At 36.5% G+C, this 23,606-nt stretch overlaps 2 protein-coding genes across 4 annotated transcripts; both read right to left on the bottom strand.

Annotated features, from left to right (window-relative positions):
* Positions 1-10,724: 10,724 nt before the first annotated feature.
* LOC147861339 (uncharacterized) lies at positions 10,725-19,064 on the bottom strand. 3 transcript variants are annotated; one of them, XM_087323658.1, is made up of 5 exons: positions 18,629-19,064; positions 17,201-17,362; positions 11,485-11,536; positions 11,234-11,313; positions 10,725-11,048 (listed from the first exon to the last, which is right to left on the bottom strand). In XM_087323658.1, exons 1-4 carry the CDS (start codon positions 18,994-18,996, stop codon positions 11,248-11,250), a joined length of 648 nt encoding a protein of 215 aa, XP_087179784.1. In that variant the 5' UTR covers positions 18,997-19,064; the 3' UTR covers positions 10,725-11,048; positions 11,234-11,247. The 3 variants fall into 3 exon arrangements, with proteins under 3 accessions (XP_087179784.1, XP_087179783.1, XP_087179785.1); XM_087323657.1 differs by having other exon boundaries at positions 11,252-11,313; XM_087323659.1 differs by lacking the exon at positions 17,201-17,362 and having other exon boundaries at positions 11,252-11,313.
* Positions 19,065-21,049: 1,985 nt separating this feature from the next.
* LOC147861338 (small ribosomal subunit protein eS30z/eS30y/eS30x) lies at positions 21,050-23,014 on the bottom strand. Its single transcript, XM_087323230.1, has 4 exons — positions 22,883-23,014; positions 22,624-22,761; positions 21,416-21,479; positions 21,050-21,311 (listed from the first exon to the last, which is right to left on the bottom strand). Exons 1-3 carry the CDS (start codon positions 22,884-22,886, stop codon positions 21,433-21,435), a joined length of 189 nt encoding a protein of 62 aa, XP_087179356.1. The 5' UTR covers positions 22,887-23,014; the 3' UTR covers positions 21,050-21,311; positions 21,416-21,432.
* Between the last annotated feature and the right edge of the window lie 592 nt (positions 23,015-23,606).

Here is a 23,606-nt window from a genome sequence, read left to right as displayed (position 1 = left end):
TAATAATGGAGTGGGACAAATCGTGTTTCTATGTCCTAATAATACATATAATAATGATTAATTATGTACATAGCCTTATATATTTCGCGGAGTTCATCCTTATGAGCCTAAAAACACAAACATGGGCATATACATGCATCCACACAAAACATCTAGCAAATTATGAGAAAATATATGTGTACAATCATTGGTTAAGCAATACTTATTTACGTTAGCACCATGAGGTCCCTGAACCATAAATGTTTATGTGATCATGTATATGTAAAGGCTCATTCGTTTTCAGAGTCATAATGAACACTAGTTTAGTAATGAGTGTGAATTGAAAAATAACAAGCGTCTACGTGCTAAAGTAAAAGCTAAAATCATTGTCTTTCAGCTTTTTACATCATGTAAGAGATTTGAAACGTCCCCACCCATTTGATCTTACGAAGTATTGATTGATTTATATTACTTACCGTAAGAAAATTCCTATACGTTGTAGTGGTAAGCTCGTGCTTTGCAACCTTGAGCTTGCGATCAATGGTGTGTAAAGTTGCAGAAAGAAAAAGGGTATAAACAATTTCACTTTCCACAACCCGATGACTCAAGGTGATAATACTTCAATAGAACCATGAGGTCTCAAATGAGGGCGAATATCACATATTACATGTTTTGGTGCATAAAAATATATAACTTCGAATTTATACACATAAAACTACTTGTTCGTGTTAAAAATATAGGTGAAGGACTCCCTTAGTATGGATTTGGATTGGTCAAGAATCCAAAAGTCACAGCTTAAGAGAAAATATAGAAATGTGTGTGAGGCCAAATGTGTTCCAAAACAAATTGTATGTGACCCAAATATGTTCCACATGTATTGCTAACAAATCAACAAATTGTGTGTGAGAGAGAGAGAATGGGAGAGGGAGAACAATGTAAAAGAGTGAATGTGCATGGATACAAATCTCGACACATATTCGCTAACAAACCTCATTTAAGAAAAAGAAACGTACGACTATGTTGTGTGTGCATGGACACAGATACCCATACTATTTCATCAAAGTTCCTTCAAGAAGTACCATGGATATATAGACGGTACATCTATATGTGTGTTGAAGAATGTTAGGAAAGCATTGCATGAGCACAAATACCCACATCATATAAACATTGAGTCTTGGCCACACACATTACATACCTTAGCCTCGAATAGAAGACACAAAAGTGTTGCAAGATCATGCACATATAGATTTGCATCTGGGGTTGGAGGAAGAGTATGCATCTACAAGTAGACATAACACACTACATGTCAAGCCGGAATATAGAAGCATTGTATATTTTAAACTTTGGACGAATGTGCAAACACACATTCCCTCATAATATAAGTTTAGCATTGTGAGGAAAAACCCGATATGTTCGATGCGTGTAAACATGCATAGTAATGACCATACATATTCAGTTGATGGGCTAGACTCTAGACAATGCAGGATGGCATGGTTACACTAGTAAACAAATCGACCAGTACCAAGAACTACCGCCAACATAATCGTTGTCATGACCATGGCGACGAGTTGATTCCGAGTGTAGAAATAGTCATAATTCTCTATTAGAGAAAGGATGTGTGATTCATTTGTCATCCTCCTAATTACTTGTTACGGCCCGTCCTGGCACGACAATGTGGTAACATGAGATGTCCGAATCAGGTACCACGGAGCTGATATAAGCAACGAATTACGCTCTCAGAGTCTTGAGTCTTGGGGAAGAAAAGGCAACACCATCATTGTACTCTTTTGATATCCATCATATCATCACACCATTCATCATGCATGTGCTAGACTTTTCTTTGATAATGCTAAAAACTCATGAGAGTTTTTCTTTGTAAGTGTTTGTTTTTGGCACTTGTGTGTGATTTATTGATTTTTTTGTTATACACACACACTCACAAATCTCTTTCATGCATTCTTTTATGATGTCTATAGTTAATAACCCCATTTTTAGACTTTTGCTTCTTCTTTAGGCAAAACTAAAGTTGCTTTTTTTTCCCCCCTTTGCTTTTTTTTTGCTTGGGTTAATCTCTCCCTTCTTATATCTTTATACCTATATAAATATATCTCTATATAGGAAGCAATTCATTTGCCAATAGATTCATGAAGATATGTATGTTTTTTTCCTTCAATGTTTAGCTCCTCTTTTCTTAACTAGATATTAAATTCATAACATTAGATCACATCTAAGATCATATTTTTATAAGGCCTAATTATTCTCATCTGAAATGTTTGCTTTGAAAATGGGTTTCTTGACTCATGATTTGCTAGATCTATTATTAAGTAAGGAAATAACTACAGCTAATTGATTCAATAATATCCATGGATGGATGGATTGTTGGAGGGAATCAAGCCTGGCTCGATGCCTATTTGATTTAGTTTACCAGATTAAGTTAATCGTTTTTGTAAGATTTTAAACTGATAATCTTTATGCTACACATTACTCAATGGATCTGGCTATATTTTAATTATCTATTTAATTTGATTTTTAAGTATATATTGATGACTTGATTCTCATTCTTAATAGTAAGTATTTTCTATCACACACACACACACATTTATACATATAAATTTCTATTTAGTCATTGATTTAATTAATGACAGAGTAAAAAATTTATGTTTGTTTATACATTCGATTGTTTTTTATAAAATTGATTAAAAATTGATTATATATTTTATAGCACTGATTATGTATGCATATATTAATTAGTGTGCTGGTTTTTATTTCATTGAATTAACCCAATTACTAATTAGTATACTTATGTTTGCATATATTAATTAGTGTGCTAGTTTTTATTTCATTGAATTAACCCAAGTACTAATTAGTATACACAGATGAATTTGTCCTCTGTTTTTATCCATTGAATTTATTTAAGTGCTAAATAATATATGCAGATTAATGAATGGTTACTAGGTTCTCTTCCATTGAATTAATCAAGTGTACTAATTAATTTACAAAATTTCATTAGTGACTCCTTTGTCTTCTGTCATTGAATCAAAGAAGAACTAATTATAGACATAGAGAGAGACTAATTATCTCTTTCTGTTCCTTCACTCTTAATTAATCAAGCACTATACACATATTATATGGATTACTCGTGTTTAGGCCAATTGATTAATTGATTTCTCAATTTAAATTTGTTGATCGAATTAAATTAGGGCGTCGGACCAGGCTTCATTCCCTTCACCATACAAGCTCCACAAAATAAAAACAAATATATTCGTATAATTAATTAATTATTAATAATAATTAACATTATCATCATCATACTAAATAGCATTATTCATTTTATTTGTGTATCATTATCATTATTAGTACTGCTAAATCACTCCTAATTACTCACAATCTCTCCTAATTAATTACTCTGTAGATTTTCAATATATTGATTTATATGCATACAATACAGATCATTTTAACATTTTATTTATTCTTATATGTTTATTGATTTCAATTATTAGTTATTTCTTATTTATTTCTTTATTATCTTCTAATAAAAGAATTTATTATTTATTATTTATTAATATTGGGGATTTTTAACTTTGTGGCCCAATTCTGTAAATTCCACAGATTATTCAATCCAATCATTTCTTTGCAAATAATAAACAAATTTACCTTAATCTCATATTTTAATGTTGTATTAAATTAACTATGGATTCATATTATGAATAAATTACAAAACTAACACTCACAGAGTATCATATTCTAATTGTTGTATTAAATCTATGGATTCATATTATAAATAAATTACAAAACTGATATGGATTCATATTATGAATCAATTACAAATTTGATACTAATATGGATTCATATTATGAATCAATTACAAAACTGATACTAATATGGATTCATATTATGAATCAATTACAAAACTGATATTGATATGGATTCATATTATATGAATAAATTACAAAACTAACATTCGCGAGATAAATTTGTCCGGGAGTGTTTCTTCTTGTAATTGCCATGGGTAGAATCTTAGAATAATCCTCAAGGTGGGATTTTCCTTTATTATTTCACCTCATAGAAGTCGTAGATCTTTCATTGTCCTTACCCCACAAGACACCATCACTTCACCCCCGTAGAAAGAGAGCCTAGGTATGAACACGTCATAGATAAAAAGTTCCAACAGAAAAAAGAGCTTATACCAAGTGTTCCACATTGAAAAAGAGCTTTGTACCAATAACTTGTACATTATTTGTGCTATAGAGGACTCATATTGGTACTCTTTAGTTTTAGGGTTTGTCAATAATACCCGTGGCACACTATTATGAAATTTTTTCTTTATTTACACACGCCATCACAATGACCAATAATCAAACTCCAGTTGTATATTGCTAATTATTGATTAGTTAGTAACTTGATTTTCAAACAATTAGACCTAGGATGAGGTTGAAAATCAAAATCGATGCTAACTAACTACATGCAATTGACACTTTTCATGATTTGGATATTGGAAACTTTATTGAGAATTTGCACATAATTTTATCGTCCTTTTGTTTGGTAACTTTAGTCCAAACCCTGTACTATTTACGCTAATAACCATTATGTTCTTTCCTCTTACTAGCTCACCATGACTTAATATTTTTGGTTGGCTTGGGTCAATAAGAACTACCTTATGCATATCTTATAATTCATTTATTTATACCTTACTATGTATTGCGCATGCAAATTGTAGCATTGGATTCCATTAGAGCATAGGGGTTATGTGTGCAAGGTGTCAATTATCAACCTCTACCTATCCTTACCATTCATGGTAAAGTGGTCTCTATATGTTTAAGCAAGCTAATGTCAAGAAAAGTGTTTTGACGGAAACTATGAATTAAGCTTTGACCCAAAACTTTAGTTGATGGATCATTTTTGCATCGGTCATGAGTAGGCACCATACATTATATCAACACGTTTTTCATGGCCTTTTTGCAGCATTTTCTATTCATCGAATGTAACATTCTCAGCATAGAAATATCATTCAATCGTTCAATATGTTTGTATGTTGAAGTGATTGAATTTATACTCCACACCTTGTCTTGGTGTCCTTTCATTCAATCAAATGTTGTTTTCTAGTTCCGTCAACCTGCTACTTGAGATGTACATCACTGTGGTTTTATTTCGTTTCTCATAGTGCACTTGTATCATGACTTTATTTCTTGGTTCGCGGCAATGACATCATGTCTACGAAGAACCCTCGAGAATGAATATGTTTGTATTTTTTTCCAAGACACCTTGCCACTTCCCTAAGACAAGATAGTGCATCCCTTTTTCCCTAAACCTTTTCTCCATGTAGTATCTTTTTTTATTTCATCGCGTAGTATTTGTTTTGGTTATAATTTTGATGAATCCAAGCACATGCATGCTCTACCTAGGGCATGCTATATATGGGATGGTTGGGATGTTAAACATGTTACATCCCCCTTTGTGCATATGATGAGTTGAGGAGTTTGCTACATGGGGTCCATCACATTGACGATGACATAGAGATATCGTAGTATACATGCATGCCGAGGCCAAATTATTGTGGTTTTCGTGAACATGAACATCAACCAAATAGTTGTTGCACATGATACATGAACATCTAACTTAGGTTATTGTTCATGGCCTTGCATGTGGAATTGTTTACCTTTCTTTGACATGCATTCTTGCAAGTCAAACATCGAGGTAGATAAGGTAAACTATTCGTGGCGAGAATGTTGTTGATGTTTATGATTGTTTTCCTTCTTTTACACACCCTTGAGATTAGTTCATAAGGCAAGGTTTGGTCACAATGCACACCATGTGTTGAATTCATCACAATGACAAAACTTCCTCAAATGATGTTAATTTCATTAATCTTGGTTGATAATATTACTTTAAGAAGACATGAGAATAAAGAGGGAAATTTTAATCTCGCCTCAAGAGAACAAATGAGATAAGAGCATACAAACAAAGAAGGAACTACTATAATTACTTAACATGCATCTAATTCATGATATATATTTAATCAAGAAACATGAGTGTCTTATGGAAAGGCAGGCGATCTCATTTCTTTTCACCTCTCATTTCTTTTTACCTTAGAATGTCATGAAAGTGCACTGACTAACCACTTTTTTTTTGTTTAAAGAGAGCATACATATTTGTAAGTGTGGTTCTTTAGCATGTGCATCTTGAATGCGCATATGCCTCACTCTCAACCTATATCTTTGGGTTTCTTGACCTTAAAGAGTCTTTATTGTCTAGAGTCATTTCAATATAATACAATTTATGGATTACTTTCATAAATTGGCTCATAAAATTAAATGTAACTAAATCATAAATAGTACATAACTTAACAGGTACTAATGAAATTTGAGTGAGCTTTTCTTCCTAAACTATACATACTTAGCTTAGATAAAGCTCTCGCGGCCATGTGTGACAATAGATTAAGCCTTCATCCTCAAATTTAATTGACAAGCTACACTACATTTCTAGTGACACAAACTGCACATTTTGAAATTTCACCCACTTACAACACAATGAACAAAAGTTTATGTCAAATATTTTGAAGCAAAGGAAACTTGTCCTTTATAGTTGCATTATACCCAAAACATTTCACTCATGTACATCACTTTTGTTAAGTTACTCGGTGATCACAATATTCAAAATTTGACACTAAACATGTGTCTAAAGCCAAACAAAAAGTTGCCAATGATTAAATTGTTCAAAGTGTGACACTTTATAACGTTCTTTCATGTACGCGATAATGAACTCATTACGGAAAATTATATCATGCAAGACATTGACATGCTACACAGGTTGCATCAAATATCATTAAAGCGCATTTGCATTTATCAATTATTCCGTACAAGATTCATAATGACAAAGAAACGGATCTGTGTTTAGGAGGTATGATTGTTTGATGTGAACATTTCTATCATAGCTAATTTATCATGTAGTTTTCACAATAGATAACTAGTAACTTTCCAAACAAACGTTCCCTCTCTATGAGTGTATTGTATGAAGGGCCAATTTGCACGACAATATGGTGGAATTTAGAATCATGGGTTACAGGATGGTTGATGAGGTAAAGTGCAGGGTATGTACTTGTGTTCATGTTTGAATGCTTATGCAATCATGTGTTAGTTTTCAAAGGGTGTCGAAGTCATGATTATGTAAGCGCCTAAGAAATTAAAACAATAATTCAATAACCTTGAAGCATTATTCCTTTCAAATTTATTGCATAACTAATGTGTGTCAGATTCACATTGGCCCTTCCATGCCTGATCATATTCATACTAGGTAGTGTCAACAAGTCATGGTTTTCATATCTAGAAAGTATGAATCCATTTGTTGAATGGAGTAGAAAGTGTACCCCACCTTATGTTTGGAAATTTGAAGTGTAACACATTGAAGTGGCACTAAAGGAAACTTGGATTATTATGTAATTTTGTATCTATTGTCATCATGCATACTCATACAACTTGATAGAATCATACATGATATTATAAAGCACAATATCCAAAGAGCTTTTTATAAAGCTCCATGCAAAATACTTACCACATTTACATACACACGAATCTTACGAGACATCAATGGCAACAATGTTTTACTACCCAAGAAAAACAAAAATAGAGTATTGTGGCCTACAAAGGTTGTATAACATATGTCGCACCATAGTAAATGAATTTGTCGAGATATTCCACTAGGATGATGTAGACCACTAGCTTTTATAGGCAATCCACTTTTTCTTTTGGAAAACGTATGAACATATCATGATGCTTGAATTTTATCCTATTGAATTCAATCTCCCACAAATATGTTTTTTGTATAAAATTAATAATTTTGATGTCCCTTTGAGTGCCTTTTCATGTATTCAAGCATACTCTCATGAGTAAAAACAGGTTTGTTGAAGGCAGATGAGTTAATTATTGGCTTCTAGGGTAGCTAGCCCAAAGTTGTTACTAAATACTATCAGTATATGTGGTCTCACACATGTTGAGAATGTGGTCAAAAGATGGTTTTCCATTAGTGAATACGGTTGTACTGATTGTATTTATGTACAATCCACTACATTGCACTCACTACTAACCAAGAGGCAACACGCTATATTAGTTTTGTATCCACTTAATAAGGTCAAGTAAAGTTGCTTCTTGGTTTTTTACTAACATATGAAACCACAAAGATAAAGAAACCTATTGCTTTTATTTATACTTGGAAGTTTGGAACTCATTTAGCTTAGTTGCTATAATCATAACCTTGCATGCCAAATCTTTAGCTAATTTTAATGGGTTTAGGGTAGGATAGCTTTGAAACAAAATATTATACGTTGAACTAATTATGAGCAAAAGAATAAGAGATTAAGGACAATAATGGATTAAGGGTGCTTAACCACAAAGATAAAGAAACCTACTGCTTTTATTTATACTTGGAAGTTTGGAACTCATTTAGCTTAGTTGCTATAATCATAACCTTGCATGCCAAATCTTTAGCTAATTTTAATGGGTTTAGGGTAGGATAGCTTTGAAACAAAATATTATATGTCGAACTAATTATGAGCAAAAGAATAAGAGATTAAGGACAATAATGGATTAAGGGTGCTTAACCACATCGACCATCCCTCAGTGAAGGACATGAAACGAATATAAAAGATTGTAGGTATCCCATACCACCAAATGTTACATTATGTTATAGCTTGTCATCATTGGTTTGCCATATCAACTTGGTGCTCCAATTGATGATTGTACGGCTATTGTGGTGAGTTAGCTTCTTCTTGAGCAAGTTTCTATTTGGAAAGTTTATTCCATCCTAAGCTAATGCTTCACTAGGTTTTTATTTATGTTTTCCCTACGTTAGGAGGTTTGGTAACCTTCTCTAATGATATATGACACCCTCAATGACCAGGAATAAACTGAACCAAGACCCAGGATGAAAGCAAGTCAAGTTTGATAGGTGGTTAGCTAACGCCAACTTGTGTTCAACAAGAAAGGTTACCATATCGAGCTCTAGATTGGCCAATGTGATAACCCTGGCATGTTGTGCACCTAATATTTTCTTGCATGCGGTTTGTTGGCCAATGTGGCTTTGTGGGTGTATTTTGTGTCACTACCCCTCCTAGGTTTGTAGCTAGAGTGGTTGGAATTTTTCATGACCACGACCATCGACAAAGTTTCAAAGAATAACTTACACCTTTGACCTAGTAAGAAATTATATAACATCTTATCATGTACACATAGAGTGAATCTATTATCTATTCATGAGTTTTCATCAAACAATTTGTCTGCAACCTCACATTTGTGGTGTTGGTTCTTTGTGTGTATAGCGTAGTCTTGTAATGGCTTTATTGCTTCTCATTTCAATGAGAACATATGAATTTGTTGTTGACATAAGTGTCTTCAATGAGAGTTTTAAACCCTATCCAAGCTTGGCCATTAAGTGTTAACCTAAAAGTTGTAGTATCTATTATAGGTTTGTATGGCAAGAGGATTTGTTTGATTTGTTTTATGTGGTAGGAAGAATAAACATTTCCTTTCAATTTAGGAATCATTTTCCATATTCCACTAATTGTTAACCTTAGTTTTAATCATTAGGCAAACTATATTAACTATTCTCTACACTAAAGTGTCTAAGAAATGTAATTAATAGACCTTACTACTCAATTAAAAAGACAAGAAAGGACAAAACCAAACCCGAACCACAAAATTGTGGTTTTAATGGTTTAACAATTCAAAGGTTTGAAAGTCTCTAAAACCATTTGGTTTGAGCTTGAGTTTTTTGTAACAGTTTAGTTTAAACAATTTCATGGTTCGGTTTAAGTTTTAATTTTTATAAACAGTTGGGTTTTAAATTATTTGAGTTTGACACTCTCGAACCGAACCATTGACGATTGCAAATTGGGATATGCATTAAACAAAAGAAACATTTAGACATTCAGTTGAATTGGAACATAGTAGGTATTGATTCTTTCATGCCTAATGGTGAGAATGGTTTGGAGGTATATAAATTTAATGTGGATGTCTCTGATTGGAGTAAATTGATCTTCATTCAATTGGGTTTTCGTGCATATGGAGAACAATGTAGTAATGTGTCATTTCCAAATTATTTTTGAGTTCTTGAGGTGTTTGGGGCTATGGTTGAATTGGAATATCCAGAATGCATTTACTTTTGAATCGCAAGTTAAGGTCAGAAAATATGTTGTAAAGTTAAAAGAACTTCTTTAGTGGCAATTGCCAATGTTAGAAGTGTGACAGAATCTCGACCTTAAGAGAGCTAGTTGTGCAAGGTGACATGTCATCATATTCGCCATTTGAATTGGTGTGTCGAATGGGATTGAGCTCATAGTAGTATTTAGATCCCTAGAGCTCTATAGTTTGTTGTAAGTTAGTCATGTTGTTGCTTTTCTTTAATAATGAAAGGCATTATTTATGGGCGAAAAGAAACAAGATTAGAAGACTTAAGCTCTAGCTTAGTTGATAAAGGATAAATCAGCCCTTAGAAAAAGTCTAAAAATTATTTCTATAGTCTTTACAAATTACAACTAAATAGATATAGTCTTATTTCTTGAATTCTCTTCTCTTTAGCCACTTTTTTCTTTGTATAGCACTTGTTGTTTGGGCATTGATATCCATGTCTCCATCTTGGAATGAAAGGAAATTAAGTAGACGACATGTACTTAAAATAGAGTAAGATTTAATGTATATGTTATGCTTTATTATTATTAAGTTAATGTGCTCAAATCAAGTCCAATTCAAACCCTATTACAATATAATTTTACATCTCATTCCAAATCTCAACTATCAACAAATTTACACATGGACATTGTCCCTTTTACAATTTCATATACCATAAGATCAAATATAAACATGGGTAGCCATGTTATGTTGGAAATTTATGAGCCCAAGTGTATTAGAGCTTGGGCACATGTTGCATCTTGACTCATCGTCAAGCTATCTGCCAAGCAATGATAACCCTCCTAAAGTCTTGATTCAACAATAACCCAACCATATAAGTCTTTCCCTTCCTATTTTACATGTGACATGATTGTCTTTAGGTCTCTACAAGTATTGGGGAAGGAGAATAATCTAAGTATAGACATTATGAGATCTTATTCAATAACGCCTATATTCAAACTTGACAAAATCTCTCTCTCTCTCTCTCTCTCTCTCTCTCTCTCTTAGTTCGTCACATTGTTAGCTATGCCTTGTCCCTAACAAAGATTTGTACCATCTAATCCTCAAGTGATTACTTTATAGATATCATATATTACCTCCTAGGTTCAACTTACAAGTTGATATTAGGAATTGTATATGGAGCTATGATCACCCCAAATACCATGAAAAAAGTAATCTGCATGTAAAACCCATAAAGCCTTTGAGTTCATAGTAAAAGTTGGACTTTATATTGATTTTACCCATAAAGCCTTAGAGTTCATAGTAAAAGTTGGACTTTATATTGTACTCAACATCATTACGCAAATGTGTAAATCATGTTCATTTAGCTCCAAATTAAGATGCTTACTTGCATTGGGAGCACTAAGAATCCCCAAATTGGCCATAGGGCATGGGTGAATCTAAACACACAACCATAAAACATAAGAAACCTCGGTTAGTTGTGAGAGTAGATGAGTTTTTTAAAAGCTATCAGCTCTATCTCTTTCAAGAGTTAGATGCACTAGGGTGCATTATCTTTCTTACTCTTTTTATATATATGTGGACAAGCCCACTCAATTTGTATGCCATGTTATAATTTACCCTCAAGGCCTTGGGTTTAACGCCTACATATTTCTATCTTTATTTATTTACATCACAATGGAGATATGTATGAAATGAGTGCATGATCTTGTTTTCTTATGGTCAAGATTTCCAATTCATCAATATAAAATGACTCTTAGAGTTGTGTGGTTGATTTTCTCTTGAATTCCGATTTTGGTGCCATTTCTTTCTCCATAGAATATTATACCTTCATTCAATCTCTCTCTTTCTCTCATGAAAGAGGTTGGACTACCATAAGAGTATTACTGAAGACTTCTCTAAGTACCTCCAAAATTGGGATATTACAATGCAAAAATCAACTCAGTATGTATTGGGTACACCAATTCACATTCTTCTTTAGACAAATAGTGTAATCAATTAGTCTTTGAATCATGCAAGTCTACCACATCATCTCAATGCCCTAGGAAAGACTAAGGTCAAGAGGACTAGTTTATCAAGAGAGCTTGATGTTTATGTATTCGTCTTACGAATAGTTAGAGAACTAGATGTATAATTCTCACATATTAGAGTATGTTACAAAGGACTAGTATGTCATTGTTGAGAGATCAAGCTCAATTTAGTTTAGTTAGTTAGTCAACCATGTAACTTCGTAGTTACCTAGATAGAATCTAGTCATAAGTGTTGACTGTAACGCCTTAAATAGGACCTTGTACTTAAGTGGGATATTCTAGATCCTCCACTCCTAAGTACATTTAATATAGGACTGACACTTTTGTACCTATATTATCCTCACACATGTGCACCCTTGCACATGAGATCTATATATACCTCATTGTGGGTATTTTTGTATTTGATGATGATAATGCTAATTTAATATAGAGTTAATCATCCCCCATCTTGTGTTGCTCATAAGTGTACTTCTCTCTCTCTCCCTCTCACACACATACACAAACATATCAGTTAATATTCCGCTTATCAACTAATCACATAATTAGGTACTAATTAATCCTTCGTTAATTACTTACCTAATTCTTAACATGGTATCAAATCGTGTGGTTTAGAAAATCCACTAAGCCCACATGACTCCATGATTGTGTGTTCGAGACGTCAACAACAAAATCTGGCTATCGGTTACTGTAGTGCCGCTACGTAGCACGTGTACGTGATCGAAGGAAGAAAAGAAAAAGAAGAGAAGACACTACAATCAACATGAACACACAAATGGGTAGCCCGCTCCCTAGTGAAAAGCTAGACCGGAGCAATCATTCATCTTGGGAGTACAAAATGACCCAATACCTCGTCAGCCAAGGGTATTGGAGCTACATCAACGACGCTCAAGAAAATCGACCCGACCCAAAGAACGCCGACTACTCAACATGGGAGCAAGTGGCGAGTCGATTCATGTATTGCTTGGCAACATGTGTCCATGACCACATGCTTAGCCACATCCGAGATGCCAAGACGCCCAAAGAGGCATGGGAGAACTTAAAGAAAATGCTCGCCGCCAACACGACCGCCCAAAAGCTTCAACTCCGACAAGAGTTGAACAACATTCAGCAAAAATACATGTCCGTGTCGGACTACACCGCCAAGATCAAGAGCATTTGCGACTCGCTTGGCTCCATCAAAATAAACGTTGACAAAGACGAGATGGTTCAAGTATGTTTGGGCGGCCTCACACAACAATTCGACTCGTTGAGGATGACAATCTTGGCGAGGGAAAACCCTCCTTCGTTCTTCGACCTTCAATCAATGCTAATGGTTGAAAAGAACCACGTCCAAACAAAAACCAAGACATCGGAAGGACAAATGTTCTTTTCGAATTCGGATGGTGGCCGAGGATGAGGTCACGGCGGTAGAAGAAGCCAATTCGGCCCATCACACAAAGGGAACTCAAACCTTCACGGAAGCCATTGAGGAACCTTCGGAAGAAGGGGGAGATTTCATGGTAAAAAAGGTTGGCAAATGAGGCCCGCAACTTACAACTGTTGCGGAAAAATCGGCCACCGCGAGGAGTGCCGAAAAAGAAGAAGCGAGTTGGCTTCGATAAGTCGACAACTCATGAATTACGCCGCCAACTCTGAATATGATGACTACGGCGGACTGTTCGTAATGAGGCATAGAGCAAACTCTATGTCAGCCTCTAACTCTGCAAGCACCTCCAACTCGAAAGACGTGTTGTTCGTTGATTCCGGCGCCTCACATCATATGATGTCACACCAAGAGTGGTTTCGTGACTTACGAACGCCGGACCGACTCGGCTTCATAGAGACGGGAGACGACACCACACATCCCATTCGACACATCGGCAATGTCCCATTCAGGAAAGAAGACGAGCAAACTTGCGTCAAGAATGTCTTGCATGTGCCCACAATAAAGAAGAATTTGGTCTCCATCGGTCAAATCATGGAGCAAGGCATGCAAGTCCACTTCAACAACGAAGGTTGTTTTATCGAGAAAGATGGTCGACTCATAGCCAAGGGATGGAGAGACGGTCGCATGTTCATCCTCGATTTGAATGAGGTGAAATCGGCCATGTATGCCAAAGGTCTCAAAACTGAGATAAGCATCGAGTTGTGGCACAAGAGAATTGGCCACATCAACCTCCAACGGCTCCAAGCTATGCAATCAAAGGGAGTCGTCATTGGACTTTCGACATTCGAGTCAAAACGAGTCGACTGAGTATGCGAAGCGTGTCAACTCGGCAAACAACATCGACTCCCATTCCCGAAGGAGAGCCATGCAAGCAAAGGCCTCCTTGACATCATACACTCGGATGTATGGGGACTGGCTCAAATGCCGACGATCGACGGATGCCAATTCTACGTCACCTTCATCGACGACTACTCCCGCTACACGTAGATCTTCCCGATGAAGAAGAAGAACGAAGTGTTCTCCCACTTCCAAAAGCTCAAGGGCCAAGTTGAAAAAGAAACTGGTAGGCACATTCGATGCCTATGATCGGATGGAGGCAAGGAGTACTTCTCCGATGAATTTGCCTCCTACCTCCAAAGTGAAGGCATTCGGAGAGAATTCTCGTGCTGACACATACCCCAACAAAATGGAGTAGCTGAAAGGAAAAATCGGCAAATACTTGAGGTAGCACGTGCCATGATGCATCCATAGCCGAAGTGGCATCCATAGCCGTCTTTCTCATGAATCGATGCACCACTAATGGAGTGCATGAGCTAACTCCATACGAGCTCCTCGTTGGAAGGACGTCGATCCTGTCGCACCTCAAGGTGTTCGGAAGCATTGCGAATGTACGCATCCCGAACGAACAACGATAGAAGCCCGACGTGAAGTCGGAGGAATGTATCCTCATAGGATACTCATCTGAGAAGAAGGCATACAAGTGCTACAACCCTGCTACCCAAGCGGTTCGGGTAAGTCGAGACGTAGTCTTCGACGAGTCCGCATCCTTGTACGCACCAGAGACAACTTCGACTCTGACGCCGCTTGACCCGGAATCCGCCGAACAAGAGGTAAAAGATGGAGATCGCTTCGAACGCATGTTCAAAGAAATTCCGATTACCGCAAAGCCTAGTGGGCCACAAGAGCCCCCACGAGACCCAAGCACGTTGCGGCCAAGTACCAACTTGGACAAAGGCAAAGGTAAGATGCCCGAATACGAAGTCGACCACCCCGACGACAGTGATTCGGATGCGTCGGCTTGCTCACTAGACAGTGAGTTTGGTGTACCCATCATGCGGACACCCAGAGTAAAGAAGGACCTCACATCAGCAAGTGAAAAACTTCAACGCTCATCTAGAGCTAAGAACCCTGTCACTCAGCACGGCTACAACAAGTACATGGCCCATCATTATGCATTTGTGATGAAGGTAGCGGCCGAACAAGAGCTCAAGAGCTCCACCAAAGTGGCTCGTAACCCACAATGGGTGGAAGTAGTCAGCCTTCACCCACACACTACAAGCCTGCGTCATCGGCTTGAGGGGGAGGACCCGAGATTGCCACAACGAAGAAAGCCGAAGACCGGACGAAAGCCGCACAAAAGCCGACATCGAAAGCTGGACAACGCCGAAAGCCAAGCTCTTCCCGATGGTGTTGAAATTCATCCAGTTTTTCATGAAAGTTGTCTAAAAGAACTTCTAGGTTCTTGCGACAATACAGTTACAACTTAAACTCTGCTTACTTCTAAAGAATTATCTTCTAAACCACATGTACCAGAAAGAATTCTCAATGTTAAAACAAAAAATCTGCGTACTAAAATAATCCTAGATTTCCATTGCAAGAGTGCAATGTTTTAAAGAGGGGGAGTATGTTACAGGCATGACCATATAATATCCCGTGGTGAGAATTTACCGTAGTATTCTATACACATGGATAAGTGTGAGGGTTAAACGAGAGTGTAAAGAAGGGGAGGATTACTTTTAATCCTCGGGATTAAGACAACCCATTAGGCCAAGTGTGAACTTGCATGGGGGCCTTGGGGTATCGCTATAAATATGAGGCCTAGCTACCCTCATTTGATCATATCTTGACTACGTCAAGACTCTGTTTCGTGGTGGGTCAACTCTTGTAGCGAGCGCGCAAGCACCAGGTATGACTCGACGCCACGACGATGGTATGGGACGCCGATCGAGGCTCGAGTCCGTCTCGATCCCTTCGCTCGGGGGTGGTCAGGTGGATCGGCACCCTTCTTTCTCTCTCTCCTTTCTATCTATCTATCTTTTATCCTTATCATATGCTTACGTTAGATCATAACTCTAACACATAGAAAGTCCACCAATCATGATGGTGTCATGGATTATATGTAGCAAAGCCTCCACACTGAATGACATCAATTGAGCTGAATATCTCCAACCCATATGATGGTAGAAGCATTATTTCCAATAGTGAACGTCATCAATTGAATCCAAAATATGCTACCTCAAAAAACTACAAAAAAGGTGGGCAAAACATTGAAAGACACGATGAAAACAAAACAAGGAGAAGGATCATGGTATTCCCATGTCACAAAGTGGTTGAACAACAATGGCCATAACAATGAGAACTTGTCATCCTTCTGATACCAGACACCTCTCCAAAATGATGAAAGGAACAAGTAGTGTGACACCATCTATGGCAACTCTATACCTAAAAAACTTGGCATGGCAAGGAAGCCTCTTCCCACAAAGATGGACTACTACAAAGTAGGAGTTGGCAACAGCTCGGAATCGAGCCGTTAAACCTTTTTAAACAATTTAGCAATTCAACTCGGCTCAGCTCGATTCAAGCTTGAGCTTCCTTAACTACTTTGAGCTTGGCTCAAATCAACTTAAGCCTTGTCAAACGAATTTAGGCTTACCCAATTTGGGCCAAACCAGTTTGGCTCAGACAAGGCCAAACCAGTTAAGTTGAAACCAAACCGTTATAGATTCTTACTACAAAGATCATTTCATGAACGTCTCACATGATGTATTCATACATAGACTGAGGTGCATGGATGTGTACCTGCCATATAGTGCTCTCAAAGCAATAAGACAATTAAAAATTTCAAATGTAAGGGTATGTGGTCTTACAAAATGAAAGTCAACAAAGCAACCATCACTATTATTGGGATGATATCATTTGCAACAAGTTGGAGCTTTTCTGCTTTTTTTATGGTATGTATGCGAAGGGAGAGATACAAAAAGATACCAACGTTACAAACGAGGCACAACAATCCCAAATAGAATGAAACTCTGCAAATGAAGCAAAAAAAGTAATGTGTAAGGAAATAAATACTACAAGAACACAAATCTAGCATATTCCATGATACATACATGAACATCAATTGGAGAGAAGATTGGTTTCACATATTACATAAGATTATTCTTACTTGATAAATGGCATGCAAGTTATGACCAAGTGATCATACGAGACCATGTTCTCAATTCACTAAACATTGTCATGCTACATGCAAAGAACTTTTTTTTTCTTTTATTAAAGATATCCATTCATTAATGTAAGTTACATGACCCTTTGTTTTTCCGGACCACAGGAAATTCCGGATCAATCTTTGTATTTGCAAGAAGCATGATTTGGAAAAGAACTTTATATATTAGTTACGAGAACATCCTTATGATAAGAGAGCAACATGGCATACGTAAACGAACTTTATCGTAGAGTAACAAGGAAATGAAACATAAAATATCATTATACTCGAGACAATTAGATTATACTAACACTTGGGTATACAACCTATTGCCAATTGGCCTGTTACCCCACCATTCCCATCTTGGTTTTCCATGTCACTAAGATTGTATAAACCAAATTTAGCATATATGCATACGTAGTATAAAAAAATATGACATACATGGGTAGTGTGCTTGGTAATAAGTTCTAACAATTTATTGAATAAGAGACACACCATTATCTACATATCTATCTATCTATATACACCTATCTATCTATCAAATGACCTTCACTAAACGTAGCACATGCTAATGAGCATGAGAAAATGTGCTTGGTAACAAGTCTCTTCATTATCAAATGTAACACATTGTGATATAAAAAAGGCATGTCATCCAAAGACCATGACATCATCAAATGTAGCCACTAACCCATGATGAGAGTACAAGAAACCCTAAGAAATGGCTAACTATCCTTGATGAGAGTACAAGAAACCCAAAGAAATGGCTAACTATCATTGATGAGAGTACAAGAAACCCTAAGTAATGGCTAACTATCCTTGTTCTCGGGCAAGCAATGGTACATGCCTCATCTTGATCCTTCGAAAATCTAACACATTGGTGATACAAAGCCATTACGTCAAGGGTAGCTAGCTATCGGCACATGGTGAGAGTACACGAAACCCAATGACTATTGTCTACATTATCCAATAATTCGAGTTGTCGAGAAGGGTACATTGAATTCACGTCAACAAAATAACTTAAATACACCAAAAGGAGGTTTTAAACTAGGCCTCGAAATGGTCGAGCAAGTTGGTTACGGCTAATGTTACCTACCTGTGGATGCGAGGGTCGGAGACCAAAAGAGCTACCAAATTTGTCCGCGAGTCCCCGAAGTAAACGATGAATACTGCGGACGCGATCCAGAGGAAGTTTGCGGTTCGAATCCGCCACCGCCACCACAACAATGATGATGATGATGATGATGAAAGAATGTGTGAATTATGTGGAAATAGAAGCCGAGTCAAGCAATAGTTGTTGTTGTTGTAGCGGCTTTCCAATTCAAATGATGATGGCTTGGAAGAGAAACTCACACCATTGGTGTTGTGCTTTGATGGAACCCTGTTTATGGATTGTGGTAGTTGGGACTCCAACTCCAGGTCAAGCCTGTAGGACCTTGACTGTCTGAATTTGTGGAGAGCCATGATTGCTTCTTTTTTTTATCATATGCATGTACACATTAACCTGTCTTAATGCAATTACTCTGTTACTGCAAGAGGAAAGGAGGAGGAGCAGGACACAAAGAGAGAGAGAGAGAGAAAGAGAGAGAGAGAGAGATGAATGGATGAAGGCAAACCCATGGGCGTTGACATTTGTGTGTACGTATTTATCACAAATTCACAGGCGTTGACAATCAGTTCATGGCCGTTTACAGTTGTATGCACGTGGATTTGCATGCATGTATGTATGTATGCATGTTATGTGTGCCTGTATGTATGTATCATGTATGTATGTACGTTATGTATGTTATGTATGTATGTTATGTATATATGTTATGTGTGCATGTATGTATGTATGTATGTATGTATGGTATGTATGTATGTAAGTATGTATGTATGGTATGTATGTATGTAAGTATGTATGTATGTTATGTGTGCCTGTATGTATGTATGTAATGTGTGCATGTATGTATGTATGTATGGTATGCATGTTGTGTGTGTGTGTGTGTGTGTGTGCGCGCGCGCGAGCGTACTATGTATGGTATGGTATGTATATATGTATCTTATGAATGTGTCTATGTCTGCTATGTATGTTATGGTATGTATATGTTTTTGTATGCTATGTACGGAAATTGCACGACAAAATACATTCTTTTAATTACATGGGTTCATCAAAATCCAAACTCTTTTGTTGGGGGTAGAAATCACTTCTTAGTTTTGGACCCTCATGTGTCTCGCATCATGAATCTCATTAGGTTAAAGCTTTTATTGGATTCTTCATGAAGGTGGACATACCAACCTAATCCAAATTACAATTACTATAATAAGCTTCATGCAATTGCACAATTTCTAACCCAACTAGAGTCACTAGCAAGCAAATAATGCAACGAGAGTTTCGACTCTCGCTCTCACCCATGTAGCCCATCTATCTTTCACCTCGCATATGAACATATACACATTGGATCCATAACAAGCAATGAGAGACCAATGCAATTCTCTTAGGTGGAAATTCATCTCACATTCGAACAAATATACATTGGATCCATAACAAGCAATGAGGTACCAATACAATTCTGTTTAGTGGAAGTTCATCTCACATACGAAAATATATACATTGGATCCATAACAAGCAATGGGAGACCAATGCAATTCACTCAAGTGGAAGTTCATCACTGAAAACCCAATTGGAGGTGCACATTTTTAAGCAATAACTATTATGATTTTGCAATCCATCCAATCCCTAAATCAAGCATGACAGTACCTGCAACTTTCCAAGTGATATTTTGCAATGGTAGATCTGGGAGTTTTAGAATGTTTTTCAGAGGTTTCATAAAAGACCAAAACATGTAAAACAAATTGCATTCATTACATATCGATCTCCAACATATACAGTTTATTTTTAGTAAATTATAACATGTAATAATACTTGGTTCCTTCTGGCTCTTAAGCTAATAGCCACATTACAAAAAACCTATTTCTCTCAGGAATGAGAACACTAGCATCATCCACTCCAAATAACAACATTCACCGATACCTAGTTCTTCATTGACACTCTAAATCATAATACCATAAAACAATTTATGCTTGCCATTACAAACTTCATCTACTTAAAGAGGGATGTATCCCCATATTAACACATCAAGTTTATACCTTTGCACCATATTAAAACATCCAGCTCATACCTTTGCTCTTTCTCTGAAAAACAACGTTTTTCATAACATACCGAGGTTTTTATCCACTCATCTATTCCATGCCTCATTGCAGACCTTTCATCCTTCAATAATTCCCTTTCCCTCATCGTATCTTGTTGGTAAAACTTGATTTTGCTTTTAAGACAAGATAGAAGACTTATTTTGCCATGAAAAACATTGCTCCTCGATTTTCATCATAGGATGAGAATAAAATGCTTCTAGATATGTCCCTTTTGACATTTCTCATTAACTCCAATGGCAAAAAAAATGGTGTCACTATACCAGCAATTGCAAGATAATATGTAATCCATCATAAGACTACAGTGAAATAGTCAGACAAGGCATACTTCATCAAAAGACTGAATTTGCTTGTTTGTTGATGTAAAACTGACACGATTACATCAGACATAAACAAAGAAAAAACAAAAATAATATGGTGAATCTATTGTTACCAATTAATTTACTAGTTGTGATATGTGCCATACCAATTTCAGACTCTTTTCACAAAAATTGTCCCAATGCAGAAAAAATAGCTACTTTTTAACAAAAATCTTCATGTGTTCCTCATTTTGTTGATTATCTTCATGTTCTCTTCATATTGTTGATTATCTAGAAATAGAATAAAGCACATGTAAATATTAAGTTAAAATTGCAATCGGCTATGACTGGTAAAAAGAAAAAGACGATAAATGAAATTGGCCAAGGAAACTTACCAGCTTACCCTAGAGATCTACTTCTCTGATGAATTTGGGCCTCTTTTCTTCCCAAAACCAACAACTGCATCACAAAACAAACCAACAAATTAAGATTAACGCAAGGAAACCCAAAAATGTTGGAAGGATAATATTTGTCACAAGCTTTTTCAAAACATAAATGATAGATTTGATTAGAGAACCTTAGAGAATCAGCATGCTTCATTAGATACCTTAGAAAAGTTACATTAATGCATCATCTATTTCTAGTGTCATTATCAGATGTATGAATCTGTTGGAGCCCAAAAAATACAAGGACATGTTTGTTACATTATATTACATTATGTTTGTTAGTAATAATTCTTTAAGTAGGAAGTTACAACTTGCTTATGTCCAAACTTAATATGGTTAGACACTCCGAAACATTCTTCGGACAAGTTTTATAACTTGGTTTCTTTTAGATAAGATGTTCATATTAAAGGATTGATATATCATTTCCAGATTGTTTTTAAGTATCTATAATAACCCTAACCCTAACTCTTTCTCCGGTGCGCGTTAAAGCATACCTCAGGTTCACTACTTTAACCCTAAAAACCTTATAAATAAACCTTCTTAACCCTAACAGCCATATACATAAACATAAAACCCTTTTAGATGAGATGTTCATATTAAAGGATTGATATATCATTTCCAGATTGTTTTAAGTATCTAGAATAACCCTAACCTAACTCTTTCTCCGGTGCGCGTTGAAGCATACCTCAGGTTCACTACTTTAACCCTAAAAACCTTATAAATAAACCTTCTTAACCCTAACAACCATATACATAAACATAAAACCCTTTTAGATGAGATGTTCATATTAAAGGATTGATATATCATTTCCAGATTGTTTTAAGTATCTAGACCTAACTCTTTCTCCGGTGCGCGTTGAAGCATACCTCAGGTTCACTACTTTAACCCTAAAAACCTTATAAATAAACCTTCTTAACCCTAACAACCATATACATGAACATAAAAACCATACGGTATAATCCCAACTATAAATACCATATGGCATTACCCTAACCTAACAACCATATGGCATAATCATAAACCTCACAATTATAACCCTAACCAAATCACCATAACCCTAAACCCAAACAAACATAACCCTAGTAACAACACTAACCACTAATAGCCCTAAACCTAATAACACTAATCACATGAAACAGAGGAATCGCCTCTCTTACCTGCAGTCACGAATCGGCGGTTATACTGGATGCGCTTGTAGGCACGCCCCTTTGGCCGCTTCTTCTTTTCTTGCTTCGCAACCTTGGGGGTCTGGCCCCTCACTTTCCCCGCACGAGCCAAAGAACCATGAACCTTCCCTGCAGAATTACCACAAGGAAATCAAAACACAACAGAGCGCTCTTTGTGGGTGTGTACATCTGTGTGTCTGTGTGAGTGCTTGCGTGTGTCTGTGTGTGTATAGAGAAGCAAGAAGCTTACCCATCGGACTGATGAAGTCTTCTGCAAGGAATTAGGGTTTGTGGTAGTCCAAATAGGTAGTGGGCGATTTGATTCTTCGCCCTCTCCCTTGTTTTATACACCGCAGAGAGAAGACTGAAGAAGAAAGAAGGCGATTGAATCACTAATTGATCATTTGGACACCCATGAACATGCCCAAATACATATATGGATATCTCTTTGGTGCCGAATAATCGGGCATTGTAATCGATCGATCAATCAATCAAAAGTTTCTTACACATTGGAATGCAGTGATGCTAGCTTCGATCTCATAATTGAGTACTGTAATTGATAGATCGATCGATAATTTCTTATTCATTGGAATACCAATGCAAGCTTAATTAGCTTCGATCTCATAATCGAGCACTGTGTTATGTCGATCTGTAGTTTGCTTGGTCTGGCTTTTGTCAAATCCAATGCTAATGGAAATCATGATTTGCTTGTTTTCGGGTTGCAAGGGGATCCTACATATCACTTAATCGGTAAATCTTCCCAAATTTGTTACCCTCTATAGGTGGAGCATTTTGAGTACAACAAACTCGAGTCTTCGAAGTTGCTCATAATTTGGTTGTTTGGTTTTTCTTTCCATCGTTATATTGGGCCTACCTACATTCATGCAAAGATCACTCAATGTTTGAATCAAACGTTAGCACTAGTTTGATCAGCTTGGGGTAAACATGGGGTTCCTCTGCCCAAGCCGATCCCT

This window comes from Azolla caroliniana, unplaced genomic scaffold (genome assembly GCF_043228905.1).
Source record: "Azolla caroliniana isolate FFs.n. ecotype wild unplaced genomic scaffold, voAzoCaro1.0.p SCAF_8, whole genome shotgun sequence".
Taxonomy (NCBI): domain Eukaryota; kingdom Viridiplantae; phylum Streptophyta; class Polypodiopsida; order Salviniales; family Salviniaceae; genus Azolla; species Azolla caroliniana.
Note: the sequence above shows the minus strand (reverse complement) of the source record. Positions and strands in the feature narration are given on the sequence as shown.

Excerpts from the sequence above, each read along its gene's own strand:
- LOC147861339 (XM_087323657.1), bottom strand. The coding sequence starts at position 18,996 with ATGGCTCTCCACAAATTCAGACAGTCAAGGTCCTACAGGCTTGACCTG. Across the intron at positions 17,363-18,628 it reads TCCGACCCTCGCATCCACAG|AGTTTCATTCTATTTGGGAT; the intron begins GTAGGTAACATT and ends CTTCATTTGCAG. Across the intron at positions 11,049-11,251 it reads ACAATTCCTAATATCAACTT|ATTATTCTCCTTCCCCAATA; the intron begins GTAAGTTGAACC and ends GTCTATACTTAG.
- LOC147861338 (XM_087323230.1), bottom strand. Across the intron at positions 21,480-22,623 it reads CCGCCGATTCGTGACTGCAG|TTGTTGGTTTTGGGAAGAAA; the intron begins GTAAGAGAGGCG and ends TTTGTGATGCAG.